General features: G+C 36.5%; 1 protein-coding gene across 4 annotated transcripts in view; it reads right to left on the minus strand.

Annotated features, from left to right (window-relative positions):
• Positions 1 to 568: 568 nt before the first annotated feature.
• The window catches only part of BRAF (B-Raf proto-oncogene, serine/threonine kinase), a 167,773-nt gene continuing 146,428 nt past the window's right edge, over positions 569 to 21,913 (minus strand). For 3 of the 4 annotated variants that reach the window (XM_040260003.1, XM_040260002.1, XM_040260005.1), the window contains 3 exons: positions 17,087 to 17,221; positions 13,421 to 13,574; positions 569 to 7,685 (listed from right to left, as the gene is read on the minus strand). In XM_040260003.1, coding sequence (XP_040115937.1) covers positions 7,663 to 7,685; positions 13,421 to 13,574; positions 17,087 to 17,221 — 312 coding nt within the window. In that variant the 3' untranslated portion in view covers positions 569 to 7,662. Of the gene's footprint in view, positions 7,686 to 13,420; positions 13,575 to 17,086; positions 17,222 to 21,913 lie in introns of those variants that run through there. The other variant, XM_040260004.1, reaches the window with a different exon arrangement.

The following is a 21,913-nucleotide window of genomic DNA, read 5'->3' on the forward strand; positions in this document are numbered from 1 at the left end:
AAATGGGAAGTATAAAACATGAATGCATAGTTTCAAATACATATATTTCTGCCTACAGTCTGTGTTCCTATAGAAAATATATCTTTGGAAGTTGTGTCAAAATACCATTCACAGTTCAGAAGAGGGAACTTTTCCAGACAGACTATGACTTATACGACTCAATTATAGCACACTCTTCAGCTGAGCCTCTGGAAGGGGGACAGTCACATCACACCATCACACAGTACTTGAGGATCATCATCAACATGAACATCAACATGAACTTGAACATCTGGAAGTTCACGGTTCACGTATTGCTGAAGCCTGGCTTGGAGAATTTTGAGCAGACAAAAACCGTCACTTCTACAAGAGGGTAACTGATGCAATGTACCAAGTATTTATCTTGACAACTTTAAATGTATTTCTCATATAAATACCTTTTGCCCACCAAGCAGTAATTGAAATCTATATAAAATCTTATTATATAGGAAACAATGTACACTTCTCAAGTCCCTCCACTGCCTGAAAGAACTGTCAAAACCCTACTTCCGTTACTGAATGTGACAGTGCTAGAAAAATAGTCTTGATAAAGACTTCTCCATGCAGTCAATCTTTATTATAGCAGTATTCGCATATTCACATCAAGTACATAGAACTTTTTTTGCCTTTTATATTTTACAGAGTTTTTAAATAACTTTACACAAATAAATTTCAATCTGAATTTCAGCTATCTTTTTTATTTAATTCTCCATGCGTTCTATCCAAACTGAACAATATTTTCCATTGTACAAATTTACATGAGAAAAAACTCCAAAGTACAAATGAAAGGACCTGAGCAGGAAAGAGAACTCAAGAAGTATCAAGAAGTGGGGATGGGAAAAAATTGAAAAAAATAAAAAATAAAAGGATTCAAGCAAACACTGAGGATTAAGGGACAAGGAGACATCATCCATTTGACTGAAAATAAATGTCTTTTTTATGAATTGAAAAATAAGCTTTAAAAATAGTTACTCCTTTGTAATTTTTGCAAAGCAGGAACAGAGAGGTCTGTGGACAATTAAAAACCATCTTTTCACTGGGTACACTCCAGACTCCATGAAAACGTTTTCAATGCTTGAGCAGAACTGAAGTGAACAAAACCCAAACCTTTGGCAGCAAGAGAGGAGAGGAATGTGAATGTGAATCACCATGAGGTTTGGTGTAAACCAGGGCCATTAACTCGCTGCAGTTAAAACATGAAGGAGTTCCCTTTCCTCTCTCTTATAGAATTGTCCTCAAACTAAGAAGTGAAAAGGTGGGGAGGCAGGATTTCCTTTTTCTTGGTCCAAACCAAAGAGCAATCATAACTAATAAACAGAATTCAAAGGGACATATGTCAAACAGTTAATTTCAATCTCATGGTTGTACACCCCTGTTTTAGAAGAAACTAATTGCTGAGCAAGGAAAAGGGTTAGAGTGTGTACAACCAATGAACGAGCTACGTCACTGTGACAGTCCTTCAAATCAGGTGATAGAAAGGCCAAGCTGAGACTATGACCTGTGGCATGGCCTAAGGAAAAACAGAGGACCCAACAAATGCGTTTTTAAATGAAGGAGGGAAAATTTATGGCATACACACACACACACACACACACCCCTGTATGTAAACTAACATAAACATGAAGATAAATAAGACGTAAGGTTAGCCATTTATGTTGGTAATTAACATGAATAAAAAGGCATACGTTTATATAGCTGGTTTCAATCAGCTATGGAACATAGGCAAATGCATTGGGAAGGAATGCTTTTTTAAAAAAACCCATTCACAGCTTAGAATAAAAAGCAGACTTATTGCACTCTTACATTTTATTTCAGGTAATTACAGTTTACTTCCCACCCTCACATTAATTTTTCCCTACCCCTAGACTTATTCCCATACCTTCCCCCCTCCCATTTTGGTCCATTTTGTCTACATTTGTGCCTAGTCTGAGTTTTGTTGCTTATGCTAGTCTGAGGTTTCTTCCTATGTGACATATACTGTCAAAACACAAGTAGGTTAACACAAATGTAACACAATAATTTTCAAAACAAAGCCAACTGACTAAGCAACTTACTCATAACTCCCATCTCCATTCCTGTAAACAGAACACTTCCTCTGCTCTATCTCTTAAGTGAATTTCACGCCCGATTCCCTACGTAGATTCTGCGATGAGAACCAGCCACTTGTGGTGATGGACAATGTGCTCAGCCTGCCAGAAGAAGCAGATGGTCTGCACATAGCTTTTTTTTTTCCATATCAACATGAATAACATACATTTTAGTTGTTTTCAATGAGTACTTCATAAATCTACAGAAGCCTTAAGAAAAAAAGCATCACAAAAATACCCCAGATATACTCACTGGCTGTGTCCTCATGCACAACTGGCTACATTAATCATTGCAATTAGTCAAAACTGCTAAATAAACATTTTAATGAAACCAATTTAGTAACTAATAAAACTACATTGACACTTACATAAAGGGGGTCAAAGGTTAAAAAAAAATAGTATTACAAAAACAACAGCCGAACTTGTGAATGCTGAAATAAAAGATTCACTCAATCACTTTTTTTGAGGTAGAGACTAACCACCCCTAAGCATTTTAAAATAAACCACGGTTACCTTAAGATTTTAGAACTTAATGTTTCTATCCTCTTCTACCTTAAAAATACCTGACAGAAACTGCTAATTACCATGACTCGCAAAATTTAGGACTGAAACTCAATTTAAATGTCTTTCCAAATGGAAGTGAAAATTGATTATCTAAAAACAACAAAACAAAGCTTACTCTAGCGTACTGATAAAACAAAAATCTTACCAGTATTTTCAATTTACCAGAGCTAGCAACATGGAACAAGAGTACACTGGCCACTTCATTCTCCTTGGGCCAATATACAATCACGCAGAGGTGCTACTGCACTCGTCGGGTGCTCAACAACCCATGGCCGTTAGTAACACACCTTCGCGGAGACATCTAGAGAACCCGCTGAAGCCTCTCTTGAGGGTGGCAAGGGACCAAGATACAGGAAGCACACCACGGAGTGTGTCCAGTTCACATCCGCCCGCCAGGCCGTTAGCTAGTCTGATGTCCCCTCAGAGAGGAGCCCCTGGAGACCGCAGCTGGGCCTCAGAGCATTTTTGAACAGCATAAGCAGGACAGCCCCACTGCATCTGCCAACAATTCCTGAGCGGCAAGTTTACGTTTCAGTCTCTGGAAAATCAGTGTCTAGGCTGGCAGCAGTACCCTGGGAACAAGAAAATCAAATTCTGTCCTATATCTTAATTTCTCCCTTCTCACTAGTTAATACATATGATTGCTGCCCAGCACACAGTACTTCAGCCCCAAACTACAGCAATTTAAAATGACCATCACACTTTTGTTATATAAAAGTTCCATGCTTTGAAGAACCTATGGGAGTAGATAGAAAAAGTTTCTCTAGAAATGTCACTGAATTGTGGTTTCAACCTATTTGCTCTATGTGATAAATATATCTGACTATACTAGGGATTATGTACTTTAAAAAAATAATTTTGTTCACTGAAAATTTACCTGTGTTTTCTCTCATTTTTTAAATGTGATTTTGGCTATAAACTCTTTAGTGCATTTATCTTTGCAGTCTAAATTGCACGCTAAAAAATATTAACACAGCTGAGTTAGACCAGTGTGGCTGCTTTCTTCACAAATCACTGATTTATGCTAAAATTTTCTTTTTTTTTATTGCATCATGAAGGCACAGTAAGATCATTTGGCAAATTGTCAAGGTATTTTTCTAGCGCCTTACCTATACCATTTCAATGTATGACCTGTAAGCTATTTGCTGTTTATACTCATAGTAAACTTTCCATGTCTCGCTATGGTTTGTTTGGTTTGTTTTGCTTTTTAATAGCCTAATAGAATCACTAGTTTCAAAATGCTGATATTCTAGCACTCACAATGCCAGTTTGGACAAAGAAGAGAATCTTGAAAAACGGGTTATCATTCTACCCTCTTAACTGGGCAGTCTCTCAACAGGAAAATCTGTGCATGTGATGAAGCTGTGGCTAACTCATTATGAAGATGTACTGTCTTGCTAAAAGCCTACCGAAAATGAAAATTATATCTGTTAGTCAAGTGTTACCATTAACTATTTAATTTCATGCAACTGATAAGATTAAGATTCTGATACGTACCCCTAAAACAGATTCTGGCACCACTTTCAACAACATTCAGTTACTCTGAGCTACATTTTTCAGTATTACTGCTTAAATGTATAATGCCCTTTAGGACAAAAGGAGAGTGCTCAAATACAAGTATACATAAAAGTTAAAATCTTAGATCATCTTCATGTTCTAGAGCTCCTGACTTTTCATATTTTAAAATAAATAACTATTCATTACCTCATTCTGAGGAGGTAGTTTTTGAAGAGGTCACCTGAACCCTGCAATGTGTTTCAAACTAAAGCTAAATGAGGTGTGCCCAAGGCTGGAGAGGTGAATGTACAGGAGGGGCAGGTGAGATTTGAGGAGGGGCGTGTAGCAGTTCTAAAATTGCCTGATGAGGAAAAGATAACATTGTGTGATAAAGAGCAGTGACTGCATCAAACGACAATCTAGGAAATATTTACAATGTTTCAGGTTGACATTGCTGAAGTCTTGAATTCTTTATTACTACACAATGCTCTTTGCCAACACTGACAAAAATATAACATCTATCCTAAAGTATATGGGATTTTATCTGCTAGCATGCTCCAGCACGTCCTACCAGATCTCAGTCGCAATCAAGGACTGATGTTAAGGAACCAGAATTTGACAGCTAGACAGAATTCCTCTTTTAAGGTGCACATAAGTACAAATGACCACATTGTATTTTCTGTTCACAAATCCCTTTTATAAATTGCTTTTTGGTCAATATTATTTCAGTGGTAAAAGTTTAGATGCTAGACTAATTTAATGATGAAAAAGTAATCAGTAATACTACATATTTTAAAATAATCTTCTTATGGTTGCTCTGAGATTTTTCAGAAGGCGTAACCTTTCCTTATATACACTACAGAAGGCACTGCAGCTGCCTTACAGGAAAGACAGAAGTACAGCCTCACAAGCTCGTCAGGGAAGCAGTCACATACTATCCACACAAACTACTCATAAAGTGCTCTGCACAACAAAGAGTTCCTCCTTGTATTTTCTTAGGAGCTCAACACGCCTATCTGTAGTCTAAGCACCGTCCCCCCCCCAAAAAAAAGGCATACAAAACTCAGGGGAAATTCCTTTTCCATCTTATTTGTAAACTAGAGAAAAAAGAATTTGATGGAGAAAAAAAGAAAAAAAGCTAAAATTTTGTTATTTTTTTGAGGGCACTATACAAATCTCTCAATACCCTGAGCCTAGCTTCTGGGCACAGATTCATTTGAGATCAAATCTATTTCCCTTTTTCAAATCAGACAGCAATCTATTCTAAAACAGAAAGGGAAGAAGAAAGCGTTATCACCTTGAATTTTGAAAATGCCAACGCTAAGGTTCCTCCATAACCAGCTCCTCCTGCGCAGCTCCTGCCTGGCTGAGGGAGGGGGCCCTGCCTGAGAGCTCCTGGCTCTTCCCAATCTCGGAAAAGGTAACACAAGCATGTTCATGTTCAAAAGCATCTATGGGGACAAATTTAAAAAGAAAATAGACACTGCTTTTAAAAGAGACGCAGCATTATATTATGCACACAGATGCTCTTCAAATCAGCATGAATCCATTTTTACAATTTCTGAATTTTGTAGGATCTTGCTCTACTCACCAAAGACTTAAGAACTCATTGCTTTTCAAACTCATTAATAACTTGAGGATTATTTTCCACTTGCATGGAATTTTCAGTAGGCCATCCTCTGAAATGTAGGTATTGTAGCAAAAATAATGGCAGTAAGCTTTAGTAGGCTGAAAGACACCGGGGCAATTTACAATTTTAAATAATTTCTAATTCCCTGATTTATTTTATAGGTTCTGCCTAATATTGTTCAGGTCCTTTACTACATAGCTTGGCTGGGCACATGTGATTTGATTTACATTCCTAAATCTTGATAAGAGAGTGTAGATTCATGATAAGGGAGGTATTGGCCAGGAACACATCTAGAGTCACTTTCTTTGCTACTACTGTGATTTACGTCACACTTTAGTAATGGCTGAGGGAAGTTATGATTAGGTTATATTCTCCAGTTATAAAGAACAAGGTTCTTGATTATTCCACAGCAGTTCTTTACAGATGTTAATCTTTACACATCCTCCCTCAGTCCCAATACACCTAATATTGGTCTATTTTCTGCCTGGGGAACTCAGCTGCCAAATTAACTAACCTTTTGAAGATCAGGCTTGGGAAAAAAGGAAAGAGGAGAATGAATGAAGACACCACCACTTTTATTTGAGGTTGCATATTCTAGATAAAAGACTAGGAAGAAGATGTAGGACGTAGTGTAGGAGTAAGTTGGAAGAAACAATGAGATATTAGTAAAGATGTTAGTGTGGATCCAGCAAGTACCATTAATTTAAAAATTATAAATATTTGTCATTAGGCTAAGACTCCCCATATATTTAGGTAGAGAAAAGGGTAATGATCTTTAAAAGCTGCTTATGTAACAAAAATACAATTTTCCAGGATATATAATTCTAGTGGGAAGTATTATTATTTTATTCCAATTCAATCTGAAAATTATTTTCTTTTTTTAATAAAAATATAATAGAAGAAACTCAGAAATTAAACTTGTACCTTACATTTAAATTACATAAATGTCTCACATTCAAAACTGTTATCAAGCAGTTTTGTAGGCTTTTAATTAGATACAGGCATTTTGTGCCCTGGACAAAGTAGCCACATAAGTACTTGGTGACTGACTGGAAGAGCTTAGGAGGAAGATAGCAATTGTATTTTCCTGAGAACTTGCCACATGGTGGAGAAAAAAAAAACCCCAAACACTCATCTTCATTGCTGGACCCAATGGGAAAAGGCGGCGATTCGCGCCAGCGCTTCCGGCCGGCCAAGCCAAGGCCAGAGCCCCAGCAGCCCAGGAAAAGATGCAGCATCCCCTTTCCGCCACACCCAGACCGACTCCTCACCTCTCACCCTCCTTTCAAATAAAGTGGCTTCATTTTGGTAAAAATGTGTCAAGGACTGAACATGCAACACACAGGAAGGGCATGCTGCATTTTTGTTCCATCCCTCAGAAATGCCCCGGTGGCGGCTAGGGGAAAGGGTTCCACAACACAATCCCAGAACAGGAAAGAGAACGAGGCTTGGTGATTGCAACTGCCCCATCAGATGATCAGCCACATACTGGTCTGGTGGTTAGAAGGGCAAAGTTGACTGGCAGACTTCCCAGAGCAAATCTCCCAAGCTGTAGCAGCAGTTTCTTTCCATCATGCCTGACCATCAAAAGGTCAGAACTCAGGGTCTCTCCTCTTTCTTCCTGGGAGTGGGCAGACTTGTGGTATTTGTGTTGAAGAAGAAACACTGGCAGCAGAGAATTCTGGTTCCTAAAACATTCTTCCCTCTTTTGTTGGATGGGAAATTTCCTTCTGTTCCATACCAGCTTATGCACTGAAAATTTTTATCTTTAAAAAGAGTTGAGGAACAGAACTGTGTTTTGATGTTAACAAACTGTACGAACACAAGACTTAAGAAATAAGAGTAGATGCTGTCATGATGGTGTGGCTACTTGAAGGCTGCAAATTCTCCTGTAGAGGGAGGACAAGAGCTAATTTTAAAAAAGTGATCTCAAATAACCTAGAGATGCAGAAAAGCCTTGCTGAAACCTCGCTGAAAGGTGACTAGCTGTATACTACAGATCTAGCAATGACAAAAGCAAAAATGATTGAAATCATGAAAGAAGACAACTGACACAATACTACATTAAGTCTGCAGATAATCCCCCAGTTGGGTTTTACATGCTATGATTCTAATCAAGCTATAAACAGTTCAAATGAACAAAATTTCTTAGAAACCAATGGTAAAACAATAAAGTTGATTTGTAGAATACTTTCCCCCCAAATTATCAATTCATTTTCATGATTATAATGCAACTATCAGGAAGGAAGAAGCAGGAATTAATCTCCTTTTGTAAAAGATAAAATTCAACAGGTCAAATAATATGTCCACATTACACATTTGACTGAAGGAAAGAAAATTTAGACCTCTCCCATCTGTAGTTCATTTCACCTTTTAAACTATCAAAAAATTACATATAGGCACATGTCAATGAACATCATTCTCAGCATACAAATTTTAAACTGCAAAGACCCTTTGAGGTCTTTTAAGCTTACTGAATTTGGGGGCTTCAAGACATTGTTTTTCACCTACTATTTTGTCCATACCTTCTACTAGGAAATAGAGATAGGTTCCTCTTATTCATTTCAGGGAGCTGGTTAGTAACTGACAACTATCACAACTTAGTCAGCCTTAACATCATTTTTCAGTAACAGCAACTTCTGATAAGGATCCAAGCAATCACTTATATGAATACACTATTTAAATGAGGAATAATCTATCCATTTTTAGATTGCTACTGATTTCAGCTGGAGACCACTGGCATGTCCCAACAAACAACAGATTGCTAATGATTGGCTGACAGAATCCTCAGATGGTATGCTGATGATATTAGCAACTATTCTAGTGTCTATTATAGTATACCAGGTGACTCCCTGCATACTTTATACACATTTGCACTGCATCTGAGCCTCAAAACAACTCTATGAAGCGGATGCTATTACTTCTTAATTTACTGGGGTTAATTTACTTCTTAAAGCTGGGGTTTAAAGTGGTTAAGTAACTTGTCCAAAATTTCACAGCCAGAAAATGGCAGGCCTGGAATGCATAGCTAGGCACTGACTCCAAAGTCCAAGGTCTTAACAATGAACATACCCCTGAACAATTTTCAATAATGCATAATCTGTTTTTCCATTCTGAATAAAACTACTAACCAGAACTGCAGACACTGATATTGTCTCTTTCCATTTAAGGATTCCTTTTAACAAACAATTGACCAAGGTATTGTAAGTCAAAAGATCAAGGAAGGGTAAAAGATTTATTACCTCATATTTAAAGTTAAAAGAACTGGAGGAGTTTGGCACTGATTAGAAAAAAAGCCATATTACTAAAACCTTGGAGAGCAAAACATTTAAAGTACAACCATAGGAGGCTATTATGTAAACAGGGACTCTAGAAATATATAAACATCCTTACTACTACTTTTGCTTATGGTTTTAAGGTTGCTATTTTTTTTCAGAACTATTCTAATACATTTCTTAAAAGTAATTTTCAACAGTCTTATGAGCAGTCACCATATCCAGCAGAATCTAAAACTCCTTAAAGGAAGCCAATGTGAAAACAGGATTTGCTTAACAGAAATCTTTATAAAAAATGGCTAGAATTCATCTATTAAATAAGAGAATATCAGAAAATGATAAACTCTAAGCTCAATTGTATATACCATGTTAAAAATAACTTAAAAAAAAAAAACCTTCAGGTGTTTCCTACTCCTTATTACAATTTGAACAGCATTCTACTTGACAAACTTAAATATCAGCCTTAAAACGACATAATCCCGCAAAGCACAAAATCTTACTAACAAACTAAAGATCATGCTACCAGAATCTACTGCTTCTAATGGAATAGTTGTTGATTTCATCATCAGACTTTAGGTTGGGGTAGAGGGTGTGGGGAGGGGATGACAGAAAGAACTCATAGTGTAGGAATTTCTCTGGTAGTCCAGTGTTTAAGACTTCACCTTTCAATGCAGCGGGTGCGAGTTTGGTCCCTGGTGGCTATCAGCATGCTATTCACAGCAATATGTGCCCTCACCCAAAATGACATCAAGAAAATTGTTGCTTTCTCAAGCTAAGATCCCATATGCCTCTTGGCCAAAAAACCAAAATATTAAAAAAAAAACAAAAAAACCCCTCATAGTTTAGGTATCAATAACTAAAACTCTACATGCCTCTGAAATCACAGACAATTTAAGAAAAGACAGAGGTAAAAGACAATAGATATGATTTTGGGAAAACAAACCTTTTTTCTTGCTTATTCCTTCTTGTATATCAGGAAATCTATAAATCCCAACTTCTACTCTATTTTTATTTGATGTAAGAGCCAAATCTGCTTCTGTGAAGTTATTCAAAATGAAACATCTAGATATTCTGACTTTTTAAAAAAATCTCAGTATATTAATTTAATTATTAACCAAAAATCAGTCAGAGGTCAAAATAAAATTTTTTAAAAACCTCCTTTCTGGTTGAGAATAACCTAAGCTCTATTTTCCATTTGATTTTATTTAGGAAAAAGGCAGAAAACACTTGGGAAGACCCCAAGATTTCAGACACCTCAACCTCAAATATCAAGTATTTGTTTGTTTGAAAGCTATGGACTTTATTAACTAATTTTAAGATATTACTAAATAATCACTCTTAATTCCAGAGTTAAATGTACTTCAGTGACTGTTAGACATATAATTTGATAAAAATTTCTTAAATATAAAATAGTCTAGGAAAAACCTAATGTTCTTTTGTACAAAAATAAATCCCTGTTTTAGATGTAGAAGGGCAGTCATTTGAAACAAGAGTAAGTCCCATTCTTTCTTTCTGGTGACCTTTCAGGCAGTTTAAAAAAAATGAGGAACATTCTGGCACTGACACACTGAACTTTTTAAAATTCTTAGAGAAATCATCACAGAAAAGGTATATTTTAGAAATGCTCAATACTTCTCGAATAAGACTATAACCGACAAAATGTTTTTGTCATGAAATATTTTCATAATACTTTAAAAAAAGGGTAGATGATTTCCTTACATTTAGACTGATCCATTTGGCAGGAAGGCCATATAAGCTACTGTGTTAAATAGTCACTACTTTAGAGAGAATGAGTTTAACTACTTGCTTAGGATTTAAATGGCTGGTACAACAATACAGTAATATCTGAAAAAAAAAAAACAAAAACCCTGAAGTATTTTATTTAAATGCTGTGATCCCTAAATTACTTAAAATCAAAAAGACAAACCTCATTCCTTATCACTGACTAGTAAACCTTTAAAATGTAAAATATTTTATAAAAAGCCTGCCTTCTGAAGGAAATCAACTTTAATGAAAATATTCAAGGGTACAGGTTTTAGGAAAGAAGCTGTCAGTCGCAAGAGCATCAAAGTTGGTCCTTCTGTTTCAATTCCTTAGCCAAAAAGATTAACGCTTAGGAAAATGTTTTTCTTGTTTGGAGAACAAACACATCTAAAACTCAGTATCAAACAAACAGCAACAACAGAAAGGAAAACTACCATGTTTCATTCTCCGTATCCATGTTATTTAAGTATTTCACCTGCTACATTTCTAATGTTCTTCCAATAACATTTCCAGTGGGCCCAATTTGGGAAGAAGAGAATTACCATGTAACCCTGTGAAGGCATGTTCAAATGTCAATGGGGTGGTATAATAAGTTTTCTGAGCAGTTCTAAGAGTTTAGCAATGCCCTCTGGCAAAAGAGACTGGTAAAGAGGAAGGAAAAGAGTCAGAGCAGAGGTGGAGCGCTGGCTGGGTGGTGTTGGTGTAGGGGTAGCGTTAGAGGGAAAAAGAGGGTGAATAAAGACAAGAAGATAAACGTGAAGAAACTATGCTGGGAAACTATAACAGAGCGCTATCAACAGAAAGATCATGTGACTCTGGCCCAAACGTTTGAACGTTCCACAGACTGAAGTCAATTTTGTAAAAACTTTGCTAGCTACATGCTTGCTGTCAATTCACGAATAAATAAACCCCAGCCTAATAGTTACTAATAACCGTATCTTTAGTGTCATTGGAAAATTTAGAGATCATGAATTTTGATGTTTTTGAATAAGTCACATTCTTTTATGATTTTCTTATTCTCATTTTTTAAAATATAAGAAATGTTCTTTTCCTAAACTAAAAGTTATGAATAGATTTTTAAAAGCATGAATGGTATTGTTTATCTTAAGCTACCCAAATGATGGGCAAAAATTATGTCAAACCTATCAATGAGTGATTTCCCTGGATGAAGTCTAACTTACTTAAAGAAAGAAAATATTTCAAAATTTTATTTACAGTGTGTGTTATCTGTGGTACTTAAAGACTAAACTATCATTAGTGTAAAGTCTTCCCAATTTTCTCCTTTATTTTCAAGAAGAAAGGCATTTATACAGATGCTATCCGTGTGCCACTGAATAACCTTGAACTGTCAGCTATAATGAAAATCATCACAAATCCAAACTGAGTAAATGAAGGTGTTTTTAAGAGGCTTTGGTCCCTAGGCTGACTGAAGTCAAAACAGCAATGCTGCTTCTTTCACTTTGATTCCCAGTAAAGACTATGATTCACAGTAGAATATACTGACTGCCACATTAGTTATTTTTTTTAATACAAGAAAGTGGAAGTCCTAGAAAGCACTAAACATACTAATTATACTGGGGAATCAGAAAATAGCATTCGTTCATAACAAGTGGACTCTTGTTGGGCAAAGACTATAAGGAGGAAAGATATTTTACAAAACACATGGATGAAGTGATTGCTAACAGGCATCATGAGAGGTGAGTATAATCTAAAGCAATAATAATTTTAAGAAAACCAAGTACTTGGTTGTTTGGCAACCACAGTTATCCAAAAGAAAACAAACAATCCCTCAAGTTCCCAGAAAATTCTGCTGTGCTTTCTGGGAGGAAGAAAAGGCAATACTTTTGTCAGCAAATTTGACTTCTATAATGTGTAAGACATCCTTAATATATAAAGAAATATTAACTAAAAATCCAAAGTTTAACCATGTCACTCATGTCAAACATGCCACTCCTCAGTAATATCTTTGGTTACCTGCATCGATAATTTATACTGCTGTAAGGGAATAAAGAACAATTATATTTCCTAAATTATTACAAAAAGAAATAGTTATAAGAAGAATATTAATAAAAATAAGCTTATTCAATTCTAGTGACTCCTAATTAGACCTGGTCAGTTTACCTTTACTAACACAGCCTAACTTACCATCAGCTTCCCACCTGCCAACACACACACACAGATAGTGCTATTCTTGGAGCCCCTAATGGATGCGGGAGAGCTAACAGCAAAAGGTAGGTGAGGAAAGTTTAACTAATGTTTAATGATTAGACTAACCAAGTAAACAAAACAAACTTGGAATGGGAAGTGAAGCCTCTGGAAAAGGTACAGTAAATTTTCAGCAATGTCTGTGAATTAAAAAAAAAAATTCAGTGTTGAAAATCTAATGCCAACTATGGATTTTAGACTGCGAAGAAAACTATATCCAGACTTTAAAAACATACATGTTCTTTTGCTCACCTTTAAAGAAAAAGAAAATACTATTCAATTTAACAAATACATAAGCAAACATATGTTCACTTTCTTTTGTCCCTACCCTCCTACACGCTGTCACTCACTCAGTTTGTTTCAGTGAACAGGAAACGTACCATATCCCCCTGCCTGAATGGGTGTTTTTGGAGAAGCACAAGCATATAGACTAAAATCCTCTGTTTGGAAGCCAGCCCGATTCAAGGAGGGTTCTGATGCACTGCGGTGAATTTTTGGCAATGAGCGGGCCAGCAGCTCAATAGAGGCGAGAATCTAAAAAAAGAAAAAAAAGGAAAAAAAGAATGAAAATGTAGATGGTGTTAATCTTTAAGAGCCCCATTATACTTTATAAGAAAGTGTATGAAATCTTACATTGTTTTTACTGTAATCCCAAATGCCTGGAATGTACTAGAGAAACATACTTTTCCTTTAAAAGAAGAGAAAATTACCTAACTATTAGATCTTTTAATCTCTATAAACTGAATGAGAAAAGAAACCCATAGTTAGTTTTTATTTACATCTTATAATTTTAGATCATTTGCCAGCCTTGGAATAGTAAACAATAAAAAATTTAAGATCAACTATATACCTATTTCTCACAGACCGCAAGTCCCTTTTGGGAAGAAGATGGAGCATAAATAACTAAAGCACTATATGACTTCATAAACAGAACCATTAGAGCAACTCCTTCTTTAAAGAAATTTAGTATTGGGAAGTATCTTTCACACATATAATTAAAAATAGGGCCCCAATGACCTTAGTGCCATAGGAGTGAGAAGTGACAGATGATGACCCATGAGTAAAAAAAAAGACAAGAAAACTCTACAAATAGACACTAATAAACAAAATGTAGAAATTCAGCACATTTTTAAGGTACAAAGAAACAGGTTACGACTCCTGAAGGCACACAGCATGGTAACACATGAAACATACATATGAAGAGCTTGGCACAATGCCTGGCATATAGAAAGTACTCAATAAAATTTTAGCAGCCACAATGATTATTACTATGATTATATACTATACAGTAGTATTCCATACATTATATACTAATTATTATTTTTCTGAGCCACCAAAATTTTTTTTAAAGTTAAACGAAATCTGTATAATGATTAGTATAAGAAGGCAAAGAAGTAAGCGTTGTTACAAAAATTTTAAAATTATAACACACAAATACAAATTCAAATAATACAGAAAAGTATAAATCGTACCTTCCAGGGGTAACCACTGTTAAAGAGTCTATACTTTCTTCTGGACCTTTCCTATGCATAAACATGCACATATGAAAACAGAGCCCAGCCCCACCCTCACCACCATTTAAAATGGTATCACACTACACATTTTTCGGCATTACTCTCTTTTCCCCTCACTGATATCCAAGCCATCTACACAGACACCTTGATCTTTATGTCTTTAATTCTTCCTATTACAGTTAACAGTCTAGTATCTATCTGGATACTTGGAAGCAGATTTTGTAGCATACAGAGTAGATTTCTCGGAGTGGAATTACCAGAGCAAAAGGTGTATGTGTTTTAAGTTTATGGAGTCTACCAAGTCCTTTCAAAAGGTCAAACCAATTTATATTCCTACCAACAAAATTTAAAAGAAAAGCTCTTCCTCACTTCCCAACATTGTTCCCAATGCTGAATATATTGTTAATCTGAGAGACAAAAATAAAACTGTATTTCACAGTTGTGACTTTGTATTTTACTGATTATCACTGAATTCTTAACATCTTGTGCCAAGTTCACTCACCATTTGTATTTTTTTTGTGAATCACCAGTGCATATTTTTTGTTCGTTTTCTACTGTCTACCTTTACTTATGGATCTGTATAACATAATCACTCTTTATTATACATGCTACAATTTTTTTCCTCAGCATTTATCTTTCAATATTGTTTTTACTATATAGAGATGTAAAATGTTTAATGTAGTCATACCTGCTAATCTTTTGCCTGATAACTTCTGAATTTTGTCTCCTGCTTAGGAGAGCCTTTCCTACCTTAAGGTTGTAAAAATCACTTGTTATAATTTTGTGTTTTACATGTAAACCTTTGGCCATCTGAAATTTGTGTATGGCGGGAAGAGAGAGCCTATAATGAAAATGTGAAAAAAGTACTTAAAGTGGCAGTGTTTAATAATCTGGAATTCATATATGGACTTCATTTCCTAATACCATGAAAAGAGTAAAATATTATTTATGTTTAGAAATATGACCATTTTGTCCCTTTTAATACCATCTGAAAAGTGAGCCTAAGGATATAATCTGCATTATTAATGTACATCAACCACGTTAAACAGGGGGGCCTAGCACCTGGGATGTGAAAACGAGAACACGGTGCAGAGACCTGTAACAATACTGGTTGTTTACTTCGACAGTCATAAGCCAGTGGTTTTCCTGGGTTTAAAAAACCCCAACTCTCCCTCAAAGGAATAGCAATGTAGAATTCCAGTTTGTAAAACAAATCTACCCACCCAGCCCTTCAGCCTTCCCTCCCTGCAAGCATAAATTCTATCTTTAATTCTTTAGCTGGAATAAAAGACTCACATATTTCTGTAACACTGACTTCCAAGAAACTTAGCTAGGACTGGGTACTCAAAGGCATAAGATTCACAAAAGACCAAGTCAGTAATTCTGGTAGCTGAGTTATGGAAGTCAGCACTTTCCACGTGAAATCTGGACCGACTTGCTGAAACATTTATACAGCGTATGATGAATTTAACTGCTGCTGCTGCTAAGTCGCTTCAGTCGTGTCCAACTCTGTGTGACCCCATAGACGGCAGCCCATTTCCTTTTCCAATGAATTTAACTGAAACAGATTTATATTGCGTATGATGAATTTCTGAGGTATTATAAAACACTGAATTTTTATGACCATACCTACTACAGCTAAACTTTCTAAGCTTGTTCAGGTACTTAGTTCCAGTTCATGAGGCTTATGAAAAATTATTAACTTAAGTCTATTAGCCTTTCAACTTGAAAAGAATCTGTGGAAAGTTTCCAAGAGTTAGAGAATGGCAGACAACACCAAGAGCTGCCGTCTCTTTTTGCCCCAGGTAAAAATACCTCTTCAAATAACCTAATATTAGAAGGATGCTTGCAATTATTGTCAAGAAGAATAAAAGTAGCAGTACACAAAGTGTAGTCTGCAGAAAACTATTTTTGCACTAACACTAAGATATTATTTGCCTTTTTTACTGTCATTACTTTATAAGTGGAGTTTTCAGAGGCTATATAATGTAAGATATTACAACATAATGAATGCAAAGCAGAGAATCCAGCTGTCTTCTTTTTGCAGCAATTTGTGAGAAAGTATAAAACAAATGTCACTTTTCTCTAATTTTTTTTTGTTTGGAAAATACATTTTTTCATAAAACATTATATAACATGTAATGGTTTTACTATGTTTAAGTAAATTTATAAACAAATATTTAAAACCTTAGTTTTAATTTCTAAAATGGGAATTACTACCTACAAAAACAAAAAGTCTTTGGGGGTCTTCAATAATTTTTAAGTGTAGAAAATGGTTCTGAGATCAAAACGTTTGAGAACTGCTAGACAAAAGCAAAAGCTTTCTGATTATTTTGTATTGGGATCCTAAGTTACTAGGTTCAACCTTTATAAATCACCTTTAATAATAATGTGTTTACTTATATGAGTCTGCACATAATCACAAGTAATCCAAATCTGTGAAATACAAACTGTGTGCTCTAAAAAAGTACTTAAAAATCTGCATTAGAATTATCAGTCTGTCCTTTTAGGTAACATAAAGCTTTTCCTTACTTGGGGAAAGAGTGGTCTTTCATCTCTTTTCTTTTTTAGGCACTCTGCCATTAATCTCTTCATGGCTTTTGGACAGTTACTCCGTACCTTACTGAGATCTGGAGACAGATATCCTCGTCCCACCATAAAAATTATCTGGGGAGGGAAAAAAAAAGGCAAATCATATAATCTTGTAAATAAGTGAAAACACTGAAAATTCAACAAGCTGTGCACGTAAGACATGGACTTTTCTGTATGTACATTACACTTATATAAAAAATTAAAAAGCACAATGCCACTAGTATTCAGAGTCTTCTATATCATAGATTATGGGAAATGGCAATCCACTCTAGTATTCTTGCCTGGAAAATCCCATGGACAGAGGAGTCTGGTAGGCTACAGTCCATGGGGTCACAAAGAGTCAGACACGACTGAGTGACTTCACTTCATGGGGAATCAATACTTAATGTGCTGCAAGCTGAAATCTTCATGATCCCGTGAGTACTGCAAAGGTCTCCTAAGTGCTTCCCACGCTTTCAGTCTTTCCTTATCCAGTCCATTTTCCCACTGACTGGGTAACCATTCTGAAACACAGATCAGATTGTACCTCTTCCATTCAACCAAGAGTTAACCTTTGGTTAACCAAAGTTAATCTGTTAAGCAGTTGTTCTGTCATCTGAACTTTGAACTCTTTTGTTGAGGAAACTCTAATGGGGCATTGAGTTAAATAAGTCTGAGAATCAGAGTCTCCTCCAGAGGTTAGAAGGTGAATTGTGAACTAACATCCTCTGTTTAACAAAGTAAAAAGGTTTATCTTCCCTGTGCGCAGAGATTTGTAATTTTTCTGATTTCTTTCTTTTCTAATTTTCTGACTTGCAGTTCTTTTGAAAGTGGGTAAAGACAGATGTTAGCAGTCTTAAGTCTTAGGGAGAAGAGAGGGATTTTGATCTTAGAGGGAACAGGTTCAATAGGGGTAGACTGGATGCTCAGACCCTGATGCTGGAAAGACTGAAGGCAAAAGGAGAAGAGGACAGCAGAGGAGGTTAGATAGTATGACAAGACTCATTGGACGTGAATTTGAGCAAACTCTGGGAGATGGTGAAGGACAGGGGAGCCTGGAGTGCTACAGTCCATGGGGACATGACTTAGCTACTGAAAAACAACAGAGCCTAAGGTGGAAAGAGGCAGTCAGAGATCCTTGGTTTCAGGGCAGAATTGATGAATTTTAGGAACAGTCAAGTTTGATATCCTACTTTATGTTATGTCTGGTTTGGTGCTGTACTAACCCTTATTTAACTACACGCTGATTTGCCCGAGCACCACCAAAGTGAAGTTAGTTTAATTTTGCTTATCTCCTTTCCCATCTTCTCTGTTGTAACTGCTCTTCTCCCACTTCATAACAGGCATATCTTTTACACATACGCAATTTAAATATATTGCATATCACAATGTATTGCATAAATGACACTGCATTGTGTGACATATTGCAATCACAATATATTGCATATATCACACTGCGCCAAGGTGTAAAACTGCTCAGGGTACCAAAGGGACACTTTCAAATACTGCTATCTAACTGGACTCTAATGAATGGGTAGCAAATCGCTTTGTAAGACAACTGGTTTCCAATTCTTTGCTTTCAGCAAAATCAACTGAATTGCCAGCTAATTATTAAAATAGTTTTTTAACAACAAGTTATTAAATAATTTTTGGTATGCAACAGAAAGTGTAGTGATTTACAGTGTTGTGTCAGATTCTGCTGCTGCTGCTAAGGCGCTTCAGTCGTGTCCGACTCTGTGCGACACCACAGACGGCTGTCCACCAGGCTCCCGTTCCTGGGATTCTCCAGGCAAGAACACTGGAGTGGGTTGCCATTTCCTTCTCCAGTGCATGAAAGTGAAAAGTGAAAGTGAAGTCGCTCAGTCGTGTCCAACTCTTCGCAACCCCATGGACTGCAGCCCACCGGGCTCCGCCATCCATGGGATTTTCCAGGCAAGAGTACTGGAGTGGGTTGCCATTGCCTTCTCCATGTCAGATTCTAGTTTACAGCAAAGTGATTCAGTTATATATATTCTTTTCCATTATAGGTTATCGTAAGATATTCCGTATGTTACACACTAAGTCCTCACTGTTTACTAGGATTTTATTTTTAACTTAAGCACTTTAAACTTCTTGACTGTTTCAGCCAGAGGAGATATTATGTAGTTTCATTGTTTGATCATTTATGTTTAAGAAACATTTTGTCAGTTCCAATGGCATCTTTCAACCTGTTGAACAGTTCTCAGTTACATTTTATAGAGTTCCTTCTTATTGTTCAAAGAGCAAATTTTTTCCTCTTGAGAGTTCATAAAATCTTCAGTTATGGCCATGTGCTTCTGATCCATGGCTTTGTCTCTTTTCCTTGCACAGACTTAAAAAAAATTAATTGATTTTAATTGGAGGCTAATTACTTTAGAATATTGTGGTGGTTTTTGCCATACATTGACACGAACCAGCCACGCATGGTGTACTTGTGTACCACCATCCTGAACCCCCTCTCACCTCCCTCCCCACCCCACCCCTTTGGGTTATCCCAATGCACTGGCTTTGAGTGCCCTGCTCCATGAATTGAACTTGCACTGGTCATCTATTTTACATATGGTAATACACATTTCAACGCTCCTCTCAAATCATCCCATCCTTGCCTTCTCCCACAGAGTCCAAAAGTCTGTTCTTTATATTTGTGTCTCTTTTGCCATCTTGCATATAAGGTCATCATTACCATCTTTCTAAATTCTATATATATGCATTAATATACTATATTGATGTTCCTCTTTCTGACTTACTTCACTCTGTATAGTAGGCTCCAGTTTCACCCACCTCATGAGAACTGACTCAAATACATTCTTTTTAACCACTGAGTAATATTCCATTGTGCTATGTATTACAAGTTCGTTATCCATTTGTCTGCCAGACATCTAAGTTGCTTCCATGTCCTGGCTATTGTAAACAGTGCTTTGATGAACACTGGGGTACGTGCGACTCTTTCAATTCTGGTTTCCTTGGTGTGCATGCCCAGCAGTGGGATTGCTGGGTCATACGGCAGTTCTATTTCCAGGTTTTTAAGGAATCACCATTCTGTTCTCCATAGGGGCTGTACTAGTTTGCATTCCCACCAATAGTGTAAGAGGGTTCCCTTTTCTCCACACCCTCTCCAGCATTTATTGTTTGTAGGCTTTTTGACAGCGGCCATTCTGACTGGCGTGAGATGGTACCTCATTGTGGTTTTGATTTGCATTTCTCTGATAATGAGTGATGCTGAGCATTTTTTATGTGTTTGTTAGCCATGGCTTTGTCTTTACTGACATTAATTAAATTCTGTTTTTTAATAAAGCAAAGAAGAAATTCAATAGAAGCAATAAGTAGGTCAAGCAATATAATCTGTGTGAAAGTTGACAAGTCTTGTTATTTTGGGGACTTGTGAAATAGTTTAAGATGGTTTTATGTGATCAACTTGTAGAATAGATACATATTTTCTTATGTTTTCTTTTGAAAATTAAATTCAACTTTTAGAGTATTTTAGTGAAATATAATTGGTTTTATAAAGATAGAATTTTCAATTTTAATGACTCTTCTCCAAATAAATAACTTGCTATGACTTTTAGTTTAATAAAACTATAGTATTTCTATGCATATATTTACATATTTTGAAGAAGGAAATGGCAATCCACTCCAGTGTCCCTGCCTGGGAAATGCCATGGACAGAGAAGCCTGGCACACGAGAGTCCATGGGACTGCAAGAACTGGACACAACTTGGCAGCTAAACTATGACCACAGAAAGAGCTCAAATAACCAGGGACCCAGTTGTGGTAAAGAATTAATCTCGACCACAGGGAGGGCTGGCTCTTAGAAGACCTTGGTTCAGTCCCTGGGTTGGGAAGATCCCCTCTAAGCACCAGCACCACCTGGAAGGTAATCTCTGAGCTCTGGAATGTTCTGCCTGATAAGAGTGCCTTTGTTTACCTGGGAGTCTAAGATCATGTCAGACAGTCTTATTCTATCATTGTGATTTACTGAGAGGGCTTTGGCAAACCACTCCAGTATTCTTGCCTGGAGAATCCCAGGGATGGAGGAGCCTGGTGGGCTGCTGTCTATGGGGTCACACAGAGTTGGACACAACTGAAGAGACTTAGCAGTAGCAGCAGCAGAGAGGGCTTTAAGTTATATGGTATTGGTTTGACCTCTGCAGGGGCTAAAACTAAGGTGGCCAACAGTATCTATGTGACTGAGGCCTGAGAATAACTCTGGCCTCCAAGACTCCAGCAAGTTTCCTTTGCTGGCAATACCTTCTGCACGCTGTCACATGTGGCTGCCAGAACTTAGTACTGGCCACAACTGCACTGGAAGAGGACAACTGGAAGCTCCATGTGACACTCTCCTGGATTCTGCCCTATGTGCCTCTTCCTGTGGCTCATTTTAACCTGTATCCCTTTGTTTTAATAAACCATCATGTGAGTATTAACAACTTCCAGTGAGTTCTGTAAGACTTAATGAGTTACTGAACCTGAGGGTGGTCTGCTGAGCTCTGCATACAGTTATAACAAAACTTCTGACTTTCCCAATACTCTTATTAATATTTAATTTACCTGAACAATATTTCTCAGCACTTCTTTAAAAATAAAACTAGAAAAAGGACTGATGCTAAGTCCCTGCTTATTCTAGCAAGTCTTATTTTTCACAAATATATGGATGAAGAGAAAATAAAATTCCATGTTGTTCATTAAAATACACATTTCCAATAAAATTTTACCTGTTTCTATTTATCAAAACCCGTATGTTATTTTCATCAGGTATATATTAATAATTGT

This window comes from Oryx dammah, unplaced genomic scaffold, assembly GCF_014754425.2.
Source record: "Oryx dammah isolate SB20612 unplaced genomic scaffold, SCBI_Odam_1.1 HiC_scaffold_18, whole genome shotgun sequence".
NCBI lineage: Eukaryota > Metazoa > Chordata > Mammalia > Artiodactyla > Bovidae > Oryx > Oryx dammah.